Here is a 20,426-nt window from a genome sequence, read left to right as displayed (position 1 = left end):
AGCTGTTTTTATACAGAAGGATGGTGGGGTCAGCAATGCTGCCCACAATATACAAGCTACGCTGCTGACCGTGGCTTTTAATCCCAGCATCATCTGTGGCTCCACATGTTCTTGAGAACATCTTCAGTGCCAGGTGATGGGTGGGGAGCTCTGAGCAAGAGTTAAGTGGGATTTATGCTGCCCCATAACTGGCTCTTCCTGATTTTTGCTCTCAGTGATCATAAAAAGAAGATGATCAGCAGGTTTGGAGAGGATTCTTCTGATGCACCTCAAGGGGACACCAACACCAGGGTGGAGGAGAGTAGAAGACAATGCATGTCCACACCTGGGTGCAACCATAGGTCCCTCCTCTCCCCATTATTATTATTATTATCTCCTAATTCTCTGCTTTTACCTTGCTGGCTTTCAGGATGTTGATCTGTTCCTCATACACGGTGTCCCTGTTCTTCTCCAGAAATCCCTCGCTTTGGTATTCCACCTAGAAGGAGACAAAGGAAGAAGCCCAGAAGGTAAAAATCCAACCACACAGGGACAAAGGTGCTGTGTCCCACCACATCCCTACTGTTGGAGCTCACCTAAAAAACCCGAGAGGGCGAAAGAGGGGAGGAAACAACTGGAATTCAGAGGTCACTTTTAAGCAAAGAAAGTGAATCTGAATGAAAGTAAAAGCCTTAACACAAACCTAAAGTGTTTCTTTAATCATTAAAGTGGGACCCAACCACACTTCCATGGAAACCAGGGGGAAAAATGCAAAGCTCATCAGTCCCTCTTTTGTTCGCTCCTCAACTCCTTGGAAGCAAATCGATAAACCTCCAAAGATGCCCTGGCTACGTCTCTTGAAGGTCTCTTGTTTGTGAAACTAGAGAGGGTTGGGATGCAAAAAAAAGAATTTAGAGAGTATAGAAGAGAATTTTATTCTATTTTTCACATTTGAGGTTGACTGAAATAACTGACCATAAAAAAAAAAAAAAAAAGAGGAAAACTTGCAAAGAAACAGCATTTGTGGAGGATGAACGTTCAAAATTACTTGTGTAAGGAAAACTGAGTATCAACCATCACAGAATCATGGAATGATATGGGGTTGGAAGGGACCTCTGGAGATCATCTACTCCAACCCCCTGCCAAAGCAGGGCCACCCAGAGCAGGTTGCACAGGAATGTGTCCAGGTGGGGTTTGGAATCTCTCCAGAGAAGGAGACTCCACCACCTCCCTGGGCAGCCTCTGCCAGGGCTCTGCCACCCTCAAAGTGAAGAAGTTCCTCCTCATGTTGAGGTGGAACTTCTTATGGTCAAGTTTGTGCCCGTTTCCTCTTGTCCTATCCCTGTGCAGCACTAAAAAAAAGACCAGCCCCATCCTCTTGACACTCTCCCTTGACGACCATCAACCTTTGCTGTGAAAAGTGCTCCTCACATCCAGGACAAGCCTGGTTAGAAGAGGCACTTGCATGGGATCACAGCACCCACACGTCATCTGGCTCCTCAGATACATCCCCAGGTTGACCTTAAGTTTTCCCTTCTAACAAAGGTGTGTTTTGGACAACTACAAGCTTTTAAGATTCCTATTTGCTGTAATTGAATCCCTGGAGGGGTTCAAGGTTGGGTTGGAGGGGGCTTGGAGCAACCTGGTCTAGAGGGATATGTCCTTGCCCAGGGCAGGTGGGTTGACACCCAAGTGAGATTACTGCCAAATAGGCCATCCCTATCACCAAAAAGCAGCTCGTTGGTGCTATAAACGTTTCCTTCAGGCGGTTCTTTCTTCATAGAATCCTAAAATGGTTTGGGTTGGAAGGAACTTTAAAGACAATCCAGTTCCATCCCAGTTCCAAAAGGTAGGGACACCTCCCACCAGACCAGGTTGCTCCAAGCCACCTCCAACCTGGCCTTCAACCCCTCCAGGGATGGGGCAGCCACAGCTTCTCTGGCCAACCTGGGCCAGGCTCTCACCACCCTCACACCAAAGAAGTTCTTCCCCACATCTCATCTCCATCTCCCATCTTCCAGTGTCAAACCCTTCCCCCTCGTCCTATGGGGCCCTCGCAGCATCCATGTGTTTCCCATTCCTACGTCCAAGCCCCAGTGCACTCAACCACCAGGTGCCCAGTTACCTTATCAGCAAAGTGTAGGATGATGAAGGAGGTGTTGGACATCCGGGGCTTCTGGAAGTGCTGGCTGCTGGCGTGTCGGTCGTACAGCTTCTGCGCCCAGTTCTGGTCAGTTCCTTTGGGAACCTGGATGGGGAGAAAATGGAACGAAAAAGTCATGGTCAAGCACGTGAGGAGATTTTGGAGGAACCCTCCTTGTGAGCTTCACATCAGCTACAGGAACATCACTTGGATCCCAAACAAAGAATGCATTAATCCCAGTTGCACACAGAGTTGGGACTTCAGACCCACCTACTAGTCCTCCAGCAGCCGAGTAACTCCCATGTCCCCCTCCCACACATCCAACCAGGAATCTCCTGGACACCAAACCCTTCTTCTGCATCCTATTCACACTGAAATCAGGGTGTAAGTCCTATGTGGATCTTTCCCTGAAAGGAGTCTTGATGTTCCAAGGGCTGGAGCCCCTCTGCTGGGAGGAAAGGCTGAGAGAGTTGGGGGGGTTCAGCCTGGAGAAGAGAAGGCTCCAGGGAGACCTTAGAGCCCCTTCCAGTCCCTCAAGGGGCTCCAAAAAAGCTGGGGAGGGACTCTGGATTGGGGATTGGAGACATAGGATGAGCAGGAAGGGTTTTAAACTGAAAGAGGGGAGATTGAGATGAGATGTGGGGAAGAACTTCTTTGGTGGGAGGGTGGTGAGAGCCTGGCCCAGGTTGCCCAGAGAAGCTGTGGCTGCCCCATCCCTGGAGGGGTTCAAGGTTGGGTTGGAGGGGGCTTGGAGCAACCTGGTCTAGAGGGATATGTCCTTGCCCAGGGCAGGTGGGTTGAAACAAGATGATCTTTAAGGTCTCTTCCAACCCAAACCATTCAATGATTCTATGAAAAGACATAAGGGCGCACAAGGAAAGCACCGTGGCTGTAACTATCTGTTATTTTATACTTTTCCAGAGCAGCAAGTTTGCCACAAAAAAAAATTCTTGAAAACCAGTGGAAACAAGGAGTTAAGTTGCAAAATTTGAGGGCTGGTGTGGTTTGTCCCCATCCCTCTTGCCTGCTCAGCAGGGTAAAGTGCACGGGCTGGTGGACCCTCCATCACTTCCAACAGGACAGCAATGGTCGCACGTATATACACACATTTAATTTTTAATTAAAAAAAATAGCTGACTGGATTATTTAAGTTAAAAAAGAGAAGAGTCAGAAGAAAAAGTATTAGGTGATATTTAAAATTTGATGGGACCGGGTCTATAAAGCACAAACCAATTGCGCAGCATCAGGGAAAGCTCAGGATCATCCATCAGGTCCTTAGATAGAATTTTCTACGAAAAGGGAGAGAAGAAATTTGGGCTGCAAACAACAAGAAGGAAAACTTGAGGGAGGTGAGGAATATTTCTTCATGCTGCTCTGAAAACAGCCTTTGATTTCATGGCAGCGAGTCAAACCACGCCAGAAGGGTTCTGGACGCGGGGAAGAAACGATACGGTTTATATATAAATATTAAAAGGCATTTCTTTATGCAATTATAGACATGTTTTATTTATGCAAGGTAGACACGCGTATTTAAATATGGAGCTATGTAAATGCAGATGGGTTGCTTTTTTATGTATAAATATGAAATATAACTGATGAAAACACCCTCTTTGGAGCCATCATTAGGTCTCTCCTGGTTGGGACCGGGCTGTGGGTGCGGAGAAGGGACACGGTGACCACCTGATGCTGCAGAGAACAGATTTATCTCATGCCAGCTCTTCATTTAGATCATCCACTTTGCTAAAAAACCTGCTTATCTCAGAGCTCCACTTCAAAGGCATCGCTCCTGCCTCCCAGAAAGAGGGTTTCACTGTTTTCACCGCTCTCCGCTCGCCGTTGTGCAGCCTGGGTATTTTTGGCTGCCTGAGAAACACCTGATAGGGACCGAGTCCCGGAGATAAAAATTAACAGGGGCATTATCTCTACTCTTATAACAGCTTTTGGTCCTGGCTTGGCTGTTTAAAGCCTTCAAAGCTAGTGAGAAAGTTATTTATCTCATCAGTGAGAGACTTTTTTAGGGGATGGGGAAGAGGAAAACCTTGTAAGTATCACAGAATGGTTCAGGTTTGAAGGCACATTAAAGATCATCAAGTTCCAAACCCTCTGCCATGGGCAGGGACACCTCCCACTAGACCAGGCTGCTGGTTGGATGGAAATCTCTAAACAGGAAAAGTCTTAGACCAGTAATTTTACAAGGTCACTGCTTCTGCTCCTCTGCCCTCGCTGTCCCACCACCCATCACTCTGCATAAAATCATAATCGTGGCCAGGGTCACCTCCCATCTCCATACACTGACCTCTGAGCTGCCAAGAGCTACTCCAATTGAAATCAAACCTTCCCAGCAGGGCCATGGTCACCTCAAGTCCACTGCTTTTGGATTAGAAGCATCCCAGGGTCAAGAACCCATGACCACCAGACAGCCGAGGAGATCAAACCTACCCAGCACAGCCAAGGTCACCTGAAGTCCAGAGCTTTTGGACCAGAAGCATCCCAGGGCCAAGAACCCACCATGACTATTAGGGAAGCCCCATCCCTGGAAGAGTTTAAGACCAGGCTGGATGGGGCGTTGGGCAACCTGCTCTAGTAGGTTGTCCCTGCCCATGGCAGGGGGGTTGGAAACTGATGATCTTTAAGATCCCTTCCAACTCTAACCATTCTATGATTCTATGAGAGAACTGAGCAGAAAAAACCTTCCCAGCAGGGCCAGGGTCACCTCAAGTCCACTGCTTTTGGATCAGAAGCATCCCAGGGTCAAGAACCCACCACGACCATCAGACAGCTGAGATGTTTTGAGTTGTTTGGACTAAAAGGTGAAGTTTCCTCCACCATCACCTCCAACAGAAGGACAATTAACAGGATAAAAGCAACGAAGTTCTGTTCAAACCTGATGATCTAAAAAGTCAACCCTCTGAAAACACAGTAGGAGGTATTAATATTTTATTTCTTTTCTCCTTATCATTCCAATATATATGAAAACCTGAAAAGAACCTCAGCTTCCTCCTCGCTCCAGAGACACGTTCCACCACAAGTGATGTTCCCGACTGTAAAGTCATAAAAACTGACAACGTGACGTAGACGAGGTTATTCCACCATTGGATTAAAGGGTCTGCCCCAAAGGAAAGCCCAGAGGTCCCACCTCCATCTATCTGTTCGTGGAGCAGAAATCCCCCCGGACAGGACCGCGCGGCACAGGAAGGCGACGTGCTGATTTCTGACGTTCGAAAAACTAACAAGTCCAGACAAGGAAAATAACATCTGCTCAGATACCCAAGCTCAGAGCGATGAGGAGAGACAAGTGGGATTGAAAAGTGGTTTGCTAGAAGCAGACCTCAAGTCTTTCTGGCACTTGACAGAAGGACACGGGAAAGGTTGAAGAGCATCTTTTGAACAGCCTTCGAAAAACGCGTAACGCGATGGCAACGTGCCCTAAAACACAAAAGGGAGCCACCACAGAGTTTGAGAACGTGAAGGAGCTCGTGGGTTTGGTTAGACACATCCCCCTTCGGCAGCCTCAGGGTCACATTGCTCCTCAGAGGAAAGAATTCCACCAAGATCCATAAAAAACCTTGGACAATGATGCCACAATTGACACATCAACCCTTCCAGCCAAGCCTGTTCTTGATCAAACTCTTTTAGATGCACTTCATGTGAACAGAACATTTTTTTGCATTATTTTTGTCATTCCCACTCTGATCCCAGCACAGGCAAAAGCAAGATAACAGTAGGTAGAAGGCCATCTTATGGAGAAACCTGGATCTCCACACCAACTTCAGAAAGACACTCAAAAGGAGTATGGAAGACATGTAGCACTTCCAAAGAGCAAGAAGTTTCAGCCTGAAACTTCATCCAGCTTTGACTTTGACAAAGACTTGACTCCATTTCTTGTAAGAGTTTTCAATTTCCTCCAAAGACGCTCGCCGTTGTGCAGCCTGGGTATTTTTGGCTGCCTGAGAAACACCTGATAGGGACCGAGTCCCGGAGATAAAAATTAACAGGGGCATTATCTCTACTCTTATAACAGCTTTTGGTCCTGGCTTGGCTGTTTAAAGCCTTCAAAGCTAGTGAGAAAGTTATTTATCTCATCAGTGAGAGACTTTTTTAGGGGATGGGGAAGAGGAAAACCTTGTAAGTATCACAGAATGGTTCAGGTTTGAAGGCACATTAAAGATCATCAAGTTCCAAACCCTCTGCCATGGGCAGGGACACCTCCCACTAGACCAGGCTGCTGGTTGGATGGAAATCTCTAAACAGGAAAAGTCTTAGACCAGTAATTTTACAAGGTCACTGCTTCTGCTCCTCTGCCCTCGCTGTCCCACCACCCATCACTCTGCATAAAATCATAATCGTGGCCAGGGTCACCTCCCATCTCCATACACTGACCTCTGAGCTGCCAAGAGCTACTCCAATTGAAATCAAACCTTCCCAGCAGGGCCATGGTCACCTCAAGTCCACTGCTTTTGGATTAGAAGCATCCCAGGGTCAAGAACCCATGACCACCAGACAGCCGAGGAGATCAAACCTACCCAGCACAGCGAAGGTCACCTGAAGTCCAGAGCTTTTGGACCAGAAGCATCCCAGGGCCAAGAACCCACCATGACTATTAGGGAAGCCCCATCCCTGGAAGAGTTTAAGACCAGGCTGGATGGGGCGTTGGGCAACCTGCTCTAGTAGGTTGTCCCTGCCCATGGCAGGGGGGTTGGAAACTGATGATCTTTAAGATCCCTTCCAACTCTAACCATTCTATGATTCTATGAGAGAACTGAGCAGAAAAAACCTTCCCAGCAGGGCCAGGGTCACCTCAAGTCCACTGCTTTTGGATCAGAAGCATCCCAGGGTCAAGAACCCACCACGACCATCAGACAGCTGAGATGTTTTGAGTTGTTTGGACTAAAAGGTGAAGTTTCCTCCACCATCACCTCCAACAGAAGGACAATTAACAGGATAAAAGCAACGAAGTTCTGTTCAAACCTGATGATCTAAAAAGTCAACCCTCTGAAAACACAGTAGGAGGTATTAATATTTTATTTCTTTTCTCCTTATCATTCCAATATATATGAAAACCTGAAAAGAACCTCAGCTTCCTCCTCGCTCCAGAGACACGTTCCACCACAAGTGATGTTCCCGACTGTAAAGTCATAAAAACTGACAACGTGACGTAGACGAGGTTATTCCACCATTGGATTAAAGGGTCTGCCCCAAAGGAAAGCCCAGAGGTCCCACCTCCATCTATCTGTTCGTGGAGCAGAAATCCCCCCGGACAGGACCGCGCGGCACAGGAAGGCGACGTGCTGATTTCTGACGTTCGAAAAACTAACAAGTCCAGACAAGGAAAATAACATCTGCTCAGATACCCAAGCTCAGAGCGATGAGGAGAGACAAGTGGGATTGAAAAGCGGTTTGCTAGAAGCAGACCTCAAGTCTTTCTGGCACTTGACAGAAGGACACGGGAAAGGTTGAAGAGCATCTTTTGAACAGCCTTCGAAAAACGCGTAACGCGATGGCAACGTGCCCTAAAACACAAAAGGGAGCCACCAGAGAGTTTGAGAACGTGAAGGAGCTCGTGGGTTTGGTTAGACACATCCCCCTTCGGCAGCCTCAGGGTCACATTGCTCCTCAGAGGAAAGAATTCCACCAAGATCCATAAAAAACCTTGGACAACGATGCCGCGATTGACACATCAACCCTTCCAGCCAAGCCTGTTCTTGATCAAACTCTTTTAGATGCACTTCATGTGAACAGAACATTTTTTTGCATTATTTTTGTCATTCCCACTCTGATCCCAGCACAGGCAAAAGCAAGATAACAGTAGGTAGAAGGCCATCTTATGGAGAAACCTGGATCTCCACACCAACTTCAGAAAGACACTCAAAAGGAGTATGGAAGACATGTAGCACTTCCAAAGAGCAAGAAGTTTCAGCCTGAAACTTCATCCAGCTTTGACTTTGACAAAGACTTGACTCCATTTCTTGTAAGAGTTTTCAATTTCCTCCAAAGATAATTTAAGTCTCTTGAAAAGTCAACCCCAACTGGCTCCTCCTCTCCAGAGCACTGAAGTTGTTCTTCATGTGCTCCCTCCAACCTCAAAGCTTTCAAAGTCATCCTAGGAAGCTTGCTGTCCACTCCACCAAAGTCATTCCCTTCACAATAAGGCCAACCATACCCTAAAGCCATCCCAGACAACAAAGCAATCACCCACACGCCCTACCAACTTCCTACAACTGGATTTTCAGAAGACAACCTCCCTCCTTAACGTCAGTCTCTTCTGATGGGTTCTACATCACTCTCCTTGCTCTCCCTGAGGACTCTTCTCTTATCCCAAATTATTTCCCACCACCACCGTTGGCCCCATGGTGATTCCATCCACACCTCACAGCTCACCAGAAGGGAGGTTCTCTTGGATGCCCTTCTCTCTCTTCTCTTATCTTCAGGCTCATCGATTTGTTGCCAGAGCACTTCAACGTTGTGCCCATGGTGGTGGCCTTGGTTTCTGGCCAAGGTCATCTCTGCGCACGGGACATGAACCCTTCCTGTTCCTTTGGCATCTTTTTAGGCCAAAGCAAAACCAAGAGGTCCTAAAAGTTCCAGATCCAGGCAGGTGACACTTCAGGGTAGGAAAAGGGGAAAAGGCACTTTGAGGACTCCAAGGTCACAGCCCCATGGAGATTATACGGCTTCCTGGGCAGACCAGGGACGTAACTGGAGGTTGGAGAAAACGACCTCCAGAAGCCCCCTCCAACCTTAATAATTTTACAACAGCTTCCAACTCGTAAGACCTCAAAGCTGTCTAAAAACACCCAAAAAATGAAACATATCCCAAAATCTTTTTTTTTTTTTTCAGAGCAAGGGTTTTTATCATTCGCTTTCAAGAGACTGGTTTAATCTTTAAAATTCCAATTTCAATTTGAGAGCCCTCTTTTTCATTTCCCATTCCCGTTCCGACCCTGGCTGGTCCCCTTCTTCTCTAAATGGTGACAAGACTCATTAAGCACCAAAGGTCTATGACCTTCATTAGCTGAACCGCTTCAGCACGTACCCAACCGCCCCCTCCTCAACCTCACATTAAAGATTATTTTTTTTTTAAAAAAATCCATACTGTGAAGCCAGAACGTTCGCGACAAACCCTCCGCATTTGCGCTAACGTTTCATTATGTTGCCAGGACCCCCTCGATGCCATTTCATGTCCCAGAATATATTTATCCGCCGTCGTACGCGCTAACGAGATGACTTGCAATTACCCCATTGTGGTCCCGCTCCCGACTCGCTCCGAGAGGTGAAAAACTGCTGCTGGTGATGCGGGGGTGAAGGTTTTTTATCCATAAACCGGTGCTTTTAGTTGACAGGCATCATGGAAAAATTCATAAAGAGGTTATTATAAAAGAGTCAATTAGAGGGTCCATAATAAGGGCCTGTGACTAATGACAGCGTTCCCCACTGACAGGTAAATACCCAGATAATTGGCATTTGGTGTTGGGGGGGAAGAGATGGTGCATTTTGGTGTTTGGTTTTTTTTGTTCAAAAAAGCATGGATGAAAAAAAGTAACCCCAGGAAGATCTACAGCAAAGTTGGCCATTTTCTTGCTGTTGCAGAGAAATTGCTCCGTGTAACGGAATGTCACCAGCAACAACCAGTCCCAGATGCTTCCCAGAGGAGCAAAGGGTGTTATCACAGAATCACAGAACGATATGGGGTTGGAAGGGACCTCTGGAGATCATCTAGTCCAACCACCCTGCCAAAGAAGGTCCACCAGAGCAGGTGTCCAGGCGGGTTTGGAATGTCTCCAGAGAAGAAGACTCCACCACCTCTCTGGGCAGCCTCTGCCAGGGCTCTGCCACCCTCAAAGTGAAGAAGTTCCTCCTCATGTTGAGATGGAACTTCTTATGGTCAAGTTTGTGCCCATTTCCTCTTGTCCCGTCCCTGGGGACCACTGAAAAAAGCCTGGCCCCATCCTCCTGACACCCACCCTTGAAGAAACTTTCCTCATGGTCCTCAAAACACCCAGGAGCTGGTTGAAGCCTGAAGAATTTAACAGGCTTAATAGCACAGAGAGGAAATGAAATGATGCTGAATATCAAGCAAATCATCTGACCTCCTTCTGAGCCGGCACCGGCTTCAGATGCTATTTTAAGGGCATCAAATTAAGTTTAATTTGTTCTCGTTTTTAAGGAGTCTTCTCAAGACTGGATTTGGAAAGGGCAAAGCCCCAGATCTGGCTCCTTGAGAAGCCCCCAGATGAGGGCTGAGCTCGTGGGACGTGCAAGTTGGGACAGCCTCGTCATGCCTGAAAAGACAGCCCTTGTCAAATGGAGAAGAGCAGCTACTTGACAGGTCACCTCGCTTCCAGACAAGTCCTACATCTCCTTAAATCCCAACAGGACTTCTAAATAATGGATCCAAAAATCTTTCTCTCTGATGCAAAATGACACTCCTGTCCTCAAGCCACTGGATCTGTCCCATACCCATGGATCCCACAGAGCCAACAAGAATTTGTTGTGTCCTTCTCATCACCTTGGCCAACACAGTGAGGACTCATTCCTTACTTCAGCTCTCCCACCACCTTTCCCTGCCCTTGTTCAAAGACCCTCAAAGCCCTTCCAGAATCAGTAAGACATTTTCTGGCACGGAATAGATCCAAGTCTTGATGGAAACTCTTCCCAAAGACAACTCGTTGATCACACCATAGCAAAACCAGTCAGGCTGCACCATATCACAACGTTTTATAGCCCTGATAACACTCTCTCCAGTATTTCCTCATCATCATCGCTATGCAGACACCAGAACTGGAAGAGATACCAGTTGCTCTTCCCAGTGTAGAAGCCCTTTTCATCACAGCATAACACTGAGTTCTCCTGTTGAGATGATAATACCTCAAACTCTGGACTTTCCACCTACTCTTCAACCCAAAGATCTTCAAAACAAGCATATCAACTTCCCAAGATCTGCCACCTTACATTTCTTCTTCCTAGAGATATTTGATCATTCATGACTGAACAAGGAGTGACCAAGGAGCCCAACCTTTCTTATGGATTCTCATAAAGGGTTGCCATTCTGGTATTTCTACTCAACTTTTAAGAAAGATTTAATTTAAGCTGTTAAGAGAGACAGATGATAAAAGATAACAAACTACAAAAAAAGAAAAAAAACACAACCCAACCAACCACAAACCCAAAACTCAGAAAAGCTGAGGGAAGACACAATTCCAAACCCCAACAGAAGAATGCTGAAGGAATGGCTAAACAAGAAGCCTACACAATTGTAGATGCTTCTACAGGTCATCCCTGGCTCCTTATTCTCTATCTCAAAGGAGCAGAAGGGACATGCAATTTCAATCTTTTGCAAAACTTGTGTGGAAATCCATAGAATCACAGAATTGTCAGGTTGGAAGGGACCTTTCAGATCATCAAGTCCAACCATCAACCCAACACTGACAAAAAACACCACTAACTCATGTCCCTCAGCATCATGTCAGCCCAGCTTTTAAATTCCCCCAGGGATGGTAACTCTACCAGTTCCCTGGGCAGCCTCTTCCAAGGCTTGATAACCCTTTTGGTGAAGAAATTTTTTCTAATATCCATCCTAACCCTCCCCTGTTGACTCTTGAGGTCATTTCTTCTTGTGCTATCACCTGTTATTTGGGAGAAGTCAGCCAGAGCCTGACATCAATTTCGGCAAATCCTCATTATGTGGCTGATGTCCCTCAATGCCACAAAGTTAACCAAACAGAAGACCCTCCCAGACACGGTTTTTTCTCTATGCCATGTGCCACTGAAGCACAAATTCCATCATCTGAAGCCTGCACACTAAATGTGATCACCTTTACCCCAAATAACTACTGTGAGAGGACTCAGGTTTCACACAGGACAAAATAAGGCTTGAGATAGGGAGGAACTCCAGCTCCTGGATGACATAGAATCACAGAATGATATGGGGTTGGAAGGGACCTCTGGAGAACATCTACTCCAACCCCCTGCCATAGCAGGGCCACCCAGAGCAGGTTGGACAGGAACCCATCCAGGTGGGGTTGGAATGTCTCCAAAGAAGGAGACTCCACCACCTCTCTGGGCAGCCTCTGCCAGGGCTCTGCCACCCTCACAGGAAACAAGTTCCTCCTCATGTTGAGATGGAACTTCTTATGGTCAAGTTTGTGCCCATTTCCTCTTGTCCTGTCCCTTGGGCACCACTGAAAAAAGCCTGGCCCCATCCTCCTGCCACCCACCCTTCAATTATTTCTAGGCCTTGATCAGATCCCCCCTCAGTCTGCTCTTCTCCAGACTCAAAAGCCCCAAGTCCCTCAGCCTTTCCTCAGCAGAGAGATGCTCCAGGCCCCTCCTCATCTTTGTAGCCCTCTGCTGTCCCCTCTCCAGCAGTTTCCTTCACTGAAGAAAGAAGTCCCAAGCAAGGCCAGAGCGAGGCCAGAAACATGAGCTCTGGCAATACATGGTGAGACCAGGTACCCAGGTTGGTACCCAACATCTGCCAAGGAGGTTCTGATGGTCCTAAAACAAACAAATCCCACCAGCCTACCCTAGCAATGCACGTGTAAGGAGATGTTTACCCTTTTGCAAGCTACTACAGGTTAAAGTCTGTTTTTTAACCTTTTATAAAAGGTAGGTGGTTGCTTTTACCTTGCACTCTTCATCCAGGAGGTCCAAGATACCGAGTTTCGCCTCTATGAGGTCTATGCAGGGCTGGTTATCGTAGAAGTCTATGAGAGTCCAAGGGATTCCCTCCTTCATGTACTCCTCTTGTTCCAGTTTAAACACGTGCTGAGAGTGGAAAAAACAGCAGAATTACGGATGGTGACCCCAACCAGGCCCTTCCCCGTTCACTCACTGGGAAACCATGGGGGAGTGGAGGGGAAAAAATTAGGCTTTAAGTGACTTTCACTAGAAAATGACTGAAGCTGTCACTACATTTAGGTGGGAGCCATATATTGAAACGACAACGACACACAGATCTCCTGGGCTGAGAAAAATTCCTCTCTCTCCTTCCGCGCTCCGCCAGTTAAACCAGTGACCCGCAGCAGGTTCCCAAACTGGGACCGCAGCCAGGGCCGAGCGCGTGCACAGAATCACAGAATCACAGAATCACAGAATCTTAATCTTTTTTTTTTTTTTCAGAGCAAGGGTTTTTATCATTCGCTTTCAAGAGACTGGTTTAATCTTTAAAATTCCAATTTCAATTTGAGAGCCCTCTTTTTCATTTCCCATTTCCGTTCCGACCCTGGCTGGTCCCCTTCTTCTCTAAATGGTGACAAGACTCATTAAGCACCAAAGGTCTATGACCTTCATTAGCTGAACCGCTTCAGCACGTACCCAACCGCCCCCTCCTCAACCTCACATTAAAGATTATTTTTTTTTAAAAAAAATCCATACTGTGAAGCCAGAACGTTCGCGACAAACCCTCCGCATTTGCGCTAACGTTTCATTATGTTGCCAGGACCCCCTCGATGCCATTTCATGTCCCAGAATATATTTATCCGCCGTCGTACGCGCTAACGAGATGACTTGCAATTACCCCATTGTGGTCCCGCTCCCGACTCGCTCCGAGAGGTGAAAAACTGCTGCTGGTGATGCGGGGGTGAAGGTTTTTTATCCATAAACTGGTGCTTTTAGTTGACAGGCATCATGGAAAAATTCATAAAGAGGTTATTATAAAAGAGTCAATTAGAGGGTCCATAATAAGGGCCTGTGACTAATGACAGCGTTCCCCACTGACAGGTAAATACCCAGATAATTGGCATTTGGTGTTGGGGGGGAAGAGATGGTGCATTTTGGTGTTTGGTTTTTTTTGTTCAAAAAAGCATGGATGAAAAAAAGTAACCCCAGGAAGATCTACAGCAAAGTTGGCCATTTTCTTGCTGTTGCAGAGAAATTGCTCCGTGTAACGGAATGTCACCAGCAACAACCAGTCCCAGATGCTTCCCAGAGGAGCAAAGGGTGTTATCACAGAATCACAGAACAATATGGGGTTGGAAGGGACCTCTGGAGATCATCTAGTCCAACCACCCTGCCAAAGAAGGTCCACCAGAGCAGGTGTCCAGGCGGGTTTGGAATGTCTCCAGAGAAGAAGACTCCACCACCTCTCTGGGCAGCCTCTGCCAGGGCTCTGCCACCCTCAAAGTGAAGAAGTTCCTCCTCATGTTGAGATGGAACTTCTTATGGTCAAGTTTGTGCCCATTTCCTCTTGTCCCGTCCCTGGGGACCACTGAAAAAAGCCTGGCCCCATCCTCCTGACACCCACCCTTGAAGAAACTTTCCTCATGGTCCTCAAAACACCCAGGAGCTGGTTGAAGCCTGAAGAATTTAACAGGCTTAATAGCACAGAGAGGAAATGAAATGATGCTGAATATCAAGCAAATCATCTGACCTCCTTCTGAGCCGGCACCGGCTTCAGATGCTATTTTAAGGGCATCAAATTAAGTTTAATTTGTTCTCGTTTTTAAGGAGTCTTCTCAAGACTGGATTTGGAAAGGGCAAAGCCCCAGATCTGGCTCCTTGAGAAGCCCCCAGATGAGGGCTGAGCTCGTGGGACGTGCAAGTTGGGACAGCCTCGTCATGCCTGAAAAGACAGCCCTTGTCAAATGGAGAAGAGCAGCTACTTGACAGGTCACCTCGCTTCCAGACAAGTCCTACATCTCCTTAAATCCCAACAGGACTTCTAAATAATGGATCCAAAAATCTTTCTCTCTGATGCAAAATGACACTCCTGTCCTCAAGCCACTGGATCTGTCCCATACCCATGGATCCCACAGAGCCAACAAGAATTTGTTGTGTCCTTCTCATCACCTTGGCCAACACAGTGAGGACTCATTCCTTACTTCAGCTCTCCCACCACCTTTCCCTGCCCTTGTTCAAAGACCCTCAAAGCCCTTCCAGAATCAGTAAGACATTTTCTGGCACGGAATAGATCCAAGTCTTGATGGAAACTCTTCCCAAAGACAACTCGTTGATCACACCATAGCAAAACCAGTCAGGCTGCACCATATCACAACGTTTTATAGCCCTGATAACACTCTCTCCAGTATTTCCTCATCATCATCGCTATGCAGACACCAGAACTGGAAGAGATGCCAGTTCCTCTTCCCAGTGTAGAAGCCCTTTTCATCACAGCATAACACTGAGTTCTCCTGTTGAGATGATAATACCTCAAACTCTGGACTTTCCACCTACTCTTCAACCCAAAGATCTTCAAAACAAGCATATCAACTTCCCAAGATCTGCCACCTTACATTTCTTCTTCCTAGAGATATTTGATCATTCATGACTGAACAAGGAGTGACCAAGGAGCCCAACCTTTCTTATGGATTCTCATAAAGGGTTGCCATTCTGGTATTTCTACTCAACTTTTAAGAAAGATTTAATTTAAGCTGTTAAGAGAGACAGATGATAAAAGATAACAAACTACAAAAAAAGAAAAAAAACACAACCCAACCAACCACAAACTCAAAACTCAGAAAAGCTGAGGGAAGACAATTCCTAACCCCAACAGAAGAATGCTGAAGGAATGGCTAAACAAGAAGCCTACACAATTGTAGACACTTCTACAGGTCATCCCTGACTCCTTTTTCTCTATCTCAAAGGAACAGAAGGGACATGCAATTTCCATCTTTTCCAAAACTTGTCTGGAAATCCATAGAATCACAGAATTGTCCAGGTTGGAAGGAACCTTTCAGATCATCAAGTCCAACCATCAGCCCAATACTGACAAAACACTACTAAACCATGTCCCTCAGGACCACGTCAGCCCAGATTTAAATGCCCCCAGCAATGGTGACTCCACCAGTTCCCTGAGCAGCCTCTTCCAAGGACTGATAACCCTTTTGGTGAAGAAATTTTTTCTAATATCCATCCTAACCCTCCCCCGGTGACTCTTGAGGTTGTTTCTTCTTGTCTATCACCTCTTATTGGGGAGAAGTCAGCCAGAGCCTGACATCAACTTCGGCAAATCCTCATTATGTGGCTGATGTCCCTCAATGCCACAAAGTTAACCAAACAGAAGACCCTCCCAGACACGGTTTTTTCTCTATGCCATGTGCCACTGAAGCACAAATTCCATCATCTGAAGCCTGCACACTAAATGTGATCACCTTTACCCGCTCTTCCCAGTGTAGAAGCCCTTTTCATCACAGCATAACACTGAGTTCTCCTGTTGAGATGATAATACCTCAAACTCTGGACTTTCCACCTACTCTTCAACCCAAAGATCTTCAAAACAAGCATATCAACTTCCCAAGATCTGCCACCTTACATTTCTTCTTCCTAGAGATATTTGATCATTCATGACTGAACAAGGAGTGACCAAGGAGCCCAACCTTTCTTATGGATTCTCATAAAGGGTTGCCATTCTGGTATTTCTACTCAACTTTTAAGAAAGATTTAATTTAAGCTGTTAAGAGAGACAGATGATAAAAGATAACAAACTACAAAAAAAGAAAAAAAACACAACCCAACCAACCACAAACCCAAAACTCAGAAAAGCTGAGGGAAGACACAATTCCAAACCCCAACAGAAGAATGCTGAAGGAATGGCTAAACAAGAAGCCTACACAATTGTAGATGCTTCTACAGGTCATCCCTGGCTCCTTATTCTCTATCTCAAAGGAGCAGAAGGGACATGCAATTTCAATCTTTTGCAAAACTTGTGTGGAAATCCATAGAATCACAGAATTGTCAGGTTGGAAGGGACCTTTCAGATCATCAAGTCCAACCATCAACCCAACACTGACAAAAAACACCACTAACTCATGTCCCTCAGCATCATGTCAGCCCAGCTTTTAAATTCCCCCAGGGATGGTAACTCTACCAGTTCCCTGGGCAGCCTCTTCCAAGGCTTGATAACCCTTTTGGTGAAGAAATTTTTTCTAATATCCATCCTAACCCTCCCCTGTTGACTCTTGAGGTCATTTCTTCTTGTGCTATCACCTGTTATTTGGGAGAAGTCAGCCAGAGCCTGACATCAATTTCGGCAAATCCTCATTATGTGGCTGATGTCCCTCAATGCCACAAAGTTAACCAAACAGAAGACCCTCCCAGACACGGTTTTTTCTCTATGCCATGTGCCACTGAAGCACAAATTCCATCATCTGAAGCCTGCACACTAAATGTGATCACCTTTACCCCAAATAACTACTGTGAGAGGACTCAGGTTTCACACAGGACAAAATAAGGCTTGAGATAGGGAGGAACTCCAGCTCCTGGATGACATAGAATCACAGAATGATATGGGGTTGGAAGGGACCTCTGGAGAACATCTACTCCAACCCCCTGCCATAGCAGGGCCACCCAGAGCAGGTTGGACAGGAACCCATCCAGGTGGGGTTGGAATGTCTCCAAAGAAGGAGACTCCACCACCTCTCTGGGCAGCCTCTGCCAGGGCTCTGCCACCCTCACAGGAAACAAGTTCCTCCTCATGTTGAGATGGAACTTCTTATGGTCAAGTTTGTGCCCATTTCCTCTTGTCCTGTCCCTTGGGCACCACTGAAAAAAGCCTGGCCCCATCCTCCTGCCACCCACCCTTCAATTATTTCTAGGCCTTGATCAGATCCCCCCTCAGTCTGCTCTTCTCCAGACTCAAAAGCCCCAAGTCCCTCAGCCTTTCCTCAGCAGAGAGATGCTCCAGGCCCCTCCTCATCTTTGTAGCCCTCTGCTGTCCCCTCTCCAGCAGTTTCCTTCACTGAAGAAAGAAGTCCCAAGCAAGGCCAGAGCGAGGCCAGAAACATGAGCTCTGGCAATACATGGTGAGACCAGGTACCCAGGTTGGTACCCAACATCTGCCAAGGAGGTTCTGATGGTCCTAAAACAAACAAATCCCACCAGCCTACCCTAGCAATGCACGTGTAAGGAGATGTTTACCCTTTTGCAAGCTACTACAGGTTAAAGTCTGTTTTTTAACCTTTTATAAAAGGTAGGTGGTTGCCTTTACCTTGCACTCTTCATCCAGGAGGTCCAAGATACCGAGTTTCGCCTCTATGAGGTCTATGCAGGGCTGGTTATCGTAGAAGTCTATGAGAGTCCAAGGGATTCCCTCCTTCATGTACTCCTCTTGTTCCAGTTTAAACACGTGCTGAGAGTGGAAAAAACAGCAGAATTACGGATGGTGACCCCAACCAGGCCCTTCCCCGTTCACTCACTGGGAAACCATGGGGGAGTGGAGGGGAAAAAATTAGGCTTTAAGTGACTTTCACTAGAAAATGACTGAAGCTGTCACTACATTTAGGTGGGAGCCATATATTGAAACGACAACGACACACATATCTCCTGGGCTGAGAAAAATTCCTCTCTCTCCTTCCGCGCTCCGCCAGTTAAACCAGTGACCCGCAGCAGGTTCCCAAACTGGGACCGCAGCCAGGGCCGAGCGCGTGCACAGAATCACAGAATCACAGAATCACAGAATCTTAGTGGTTGGAAGGGACCTCTGAGATCATCGAGTCCAACCACAAAAAAAACCAACCAAACAAAAAAAAAACCCAAAAAAACCCCCAAAAAACCCCCACACACCAAACAAATACAAAACACACCACACCAAACGCCCACCAAAAACACTGCACCCACCAACTAAACCCCACACTCAACACCTCACCATAAACCAATAACCTTGGGCACTAGAGCATGCCCTGAACAGCCATGTCTATACGTTTCTTAAATACCTCCAGGGATGGTGACTCCACCACACTCGAGGTGAGGCCTCACCAGTGCCGAGTACAGAGGCACGATGACTCCCCTACTCCTGCTGGCCACACTATTCTTGGTACGAGCCAGGATGCCATTGGCCTTCTTGGCCACCTGGGCACACTGCTGGCTCATGTTAAGCCTGCTGTCCACCAACACCCCCAGGTCCTTTTCTTCTGGGCAGCTTTCCAGCCACTCTGCCCCAAGTCTGTAGCGTTGCCTGGGGTTGTTGTGACCAAAATGCAGGACCCGGCACTTGGCCTTATTAAACCTCATCCCATTGTCCTTGGCGTCCCCATCTGTGAGCAGAGCTTCACAGGGAGCCACCCACCGATCCAGAAGGGATATCAGCAGCAGCATCTAAGACTCAGGAACACTTCTATTATACTTTCTGATTTAAAAAAAAAAAAAGAAAGATATATATTAAAAAAAAAACTCTGTATGGATAATATATCTCAGACCTCTGCCCAAGCAGATAAATTGGCTATTTCTGAGATACTCTAAGCATATTAAAAAAAATGACTTTTCAAATGGACTTTTTCTCTTCAAAGACAGCTTTTTAAAATCTCTTCAAACACGTCATCTCTGAGTTTGAATTTATAAGCTTCAGAAGTGATAGCCAGGCGTACTCAAGTCAGATATGAAGAGGGCAAAACCCAATCCATCATTTCCTTCTCGTTTTCAGCAGCGGCGATCGTAAGATACACCGCAAACGTCCACGTCCACGCGCATCGTACGGTTGCAAAGTGCCAAACTTCTCCCCAGTACTTAGAGCTGCTCAGATTTAACAAGGTATTTTTCCCCCACCTCCTCGTATCTTGAAACTAATATTTTCCTCCCTTACAACAAAAGCACGTGAAGAGCCCTTACTGGTTTCGTTTCCAGTGCAGGTTAAGTGGTTGGATCTAATAAAATAGAAGAATTCCAGGTTTTTGTGAGGTGTGGCCAAGTGAAAAACATGGAGTGGGTCTAATTGTGCTATTTAATGCAGAGTTTTTGTTGCAGAGGTTTAGGACACACTTAATGGGGAGGCTTCCATCCATGTTTTGTCTTGAAATGGAAACCAGGACTCCACACAAGACCACAGAATCACAGAATGATATGGGGTTGGAAGGGACCTCTGGAGATCATCTCCCCCAACCCCCTGCCAAAGCAGGTTGCACAGGAACATGTCCAGGTGGATTTTGAACATCTCCAGAGAAGGAGACTCCACCACCTCTCTGGGCAGCCTCGGCCAGGGCTCTGCCACCCTCACACGAAAGAAGTTCCTCCTCATGTTCAGGTGGAACTTCTTATGGTCAAGTTTGTGCCCGTTCCCTCTTGTCCTGTCCCTGGGCACCACTGAAAAAAGCCTGGCCCCATCCTCCTGACACCCACCCTTCAAGTCTTTATAGGCCTTGATCAGATCCCCCCTCAGCCTTCTCTTCTCCAGACTCAAAAGACCCAAGTCCCTCAGCCTTTCCTCAGCAGAGAGATGCTCCAGGCCCCTCATCATCTTTGTAGCCCTCTGCTGTCCCTTCTCCAGCAGTTCCCTGTCCTTCTGGAACTGGGGAGCCCAGAACTGGACCCAGTGCTCCAGATGGGGCCTCCCCAGAGCACTCATCATCCAGGTTTTGGGTTAGGATTGAAAATATGA

At 46.8% G+C, this 20,426-nt stretch overlaps 1 protein-coding gene across 1 annotated transcript in view; it reads right to left on the bottom strand.

Moving 5' to 3' along the window:
- The window catches only part of MYO5B (myosin VB), a 184,632-nt gene that overhangs the window by 75,830 nt on the left and 88,376 nt on the right, over nucleotides 1-20,426 (bottom strand). The window contains exons 12-14 of the mRNA XM_014960788.1: nucleotides 18,045-18,185; nucleotides 2,105-2,227; nucleotides 395-478 (exon numbers count right to left, since the gene is read on the bottom strand). Coding sequence (XP_014816274.1) covers nucleotides 395-478; nucleotides 2,105-2,227; nucleotides 18,045-18,185 — 348 coding nt within the window. The remainder of the gene's footprint in view (nucleotides 1-394; nucleotides 479-2,104; nucleotides 2,228-18,044; nucleotides 18,186-20,426) is intronic.

Source organism: Calidris pugnax, unplaced genomic scaffold, assembly GCF_001431845.1.
Source record: "Calidris pugnax isolate Ruff unplaced genomic scaffold, ASM143184v1 scaffold150, whole genome shotgun sequence".
NCBI lineage: Eukaryota > Metazoa > Chordata > Aves > Charadriiformes > Scolopacidae > Calidris > Calidris pugnax.
The sequence above is the reverse complement of the archived record's forward strand: the minus strand, read 5'-3'. Positions and strand labels throughout refer to the sequence as shown.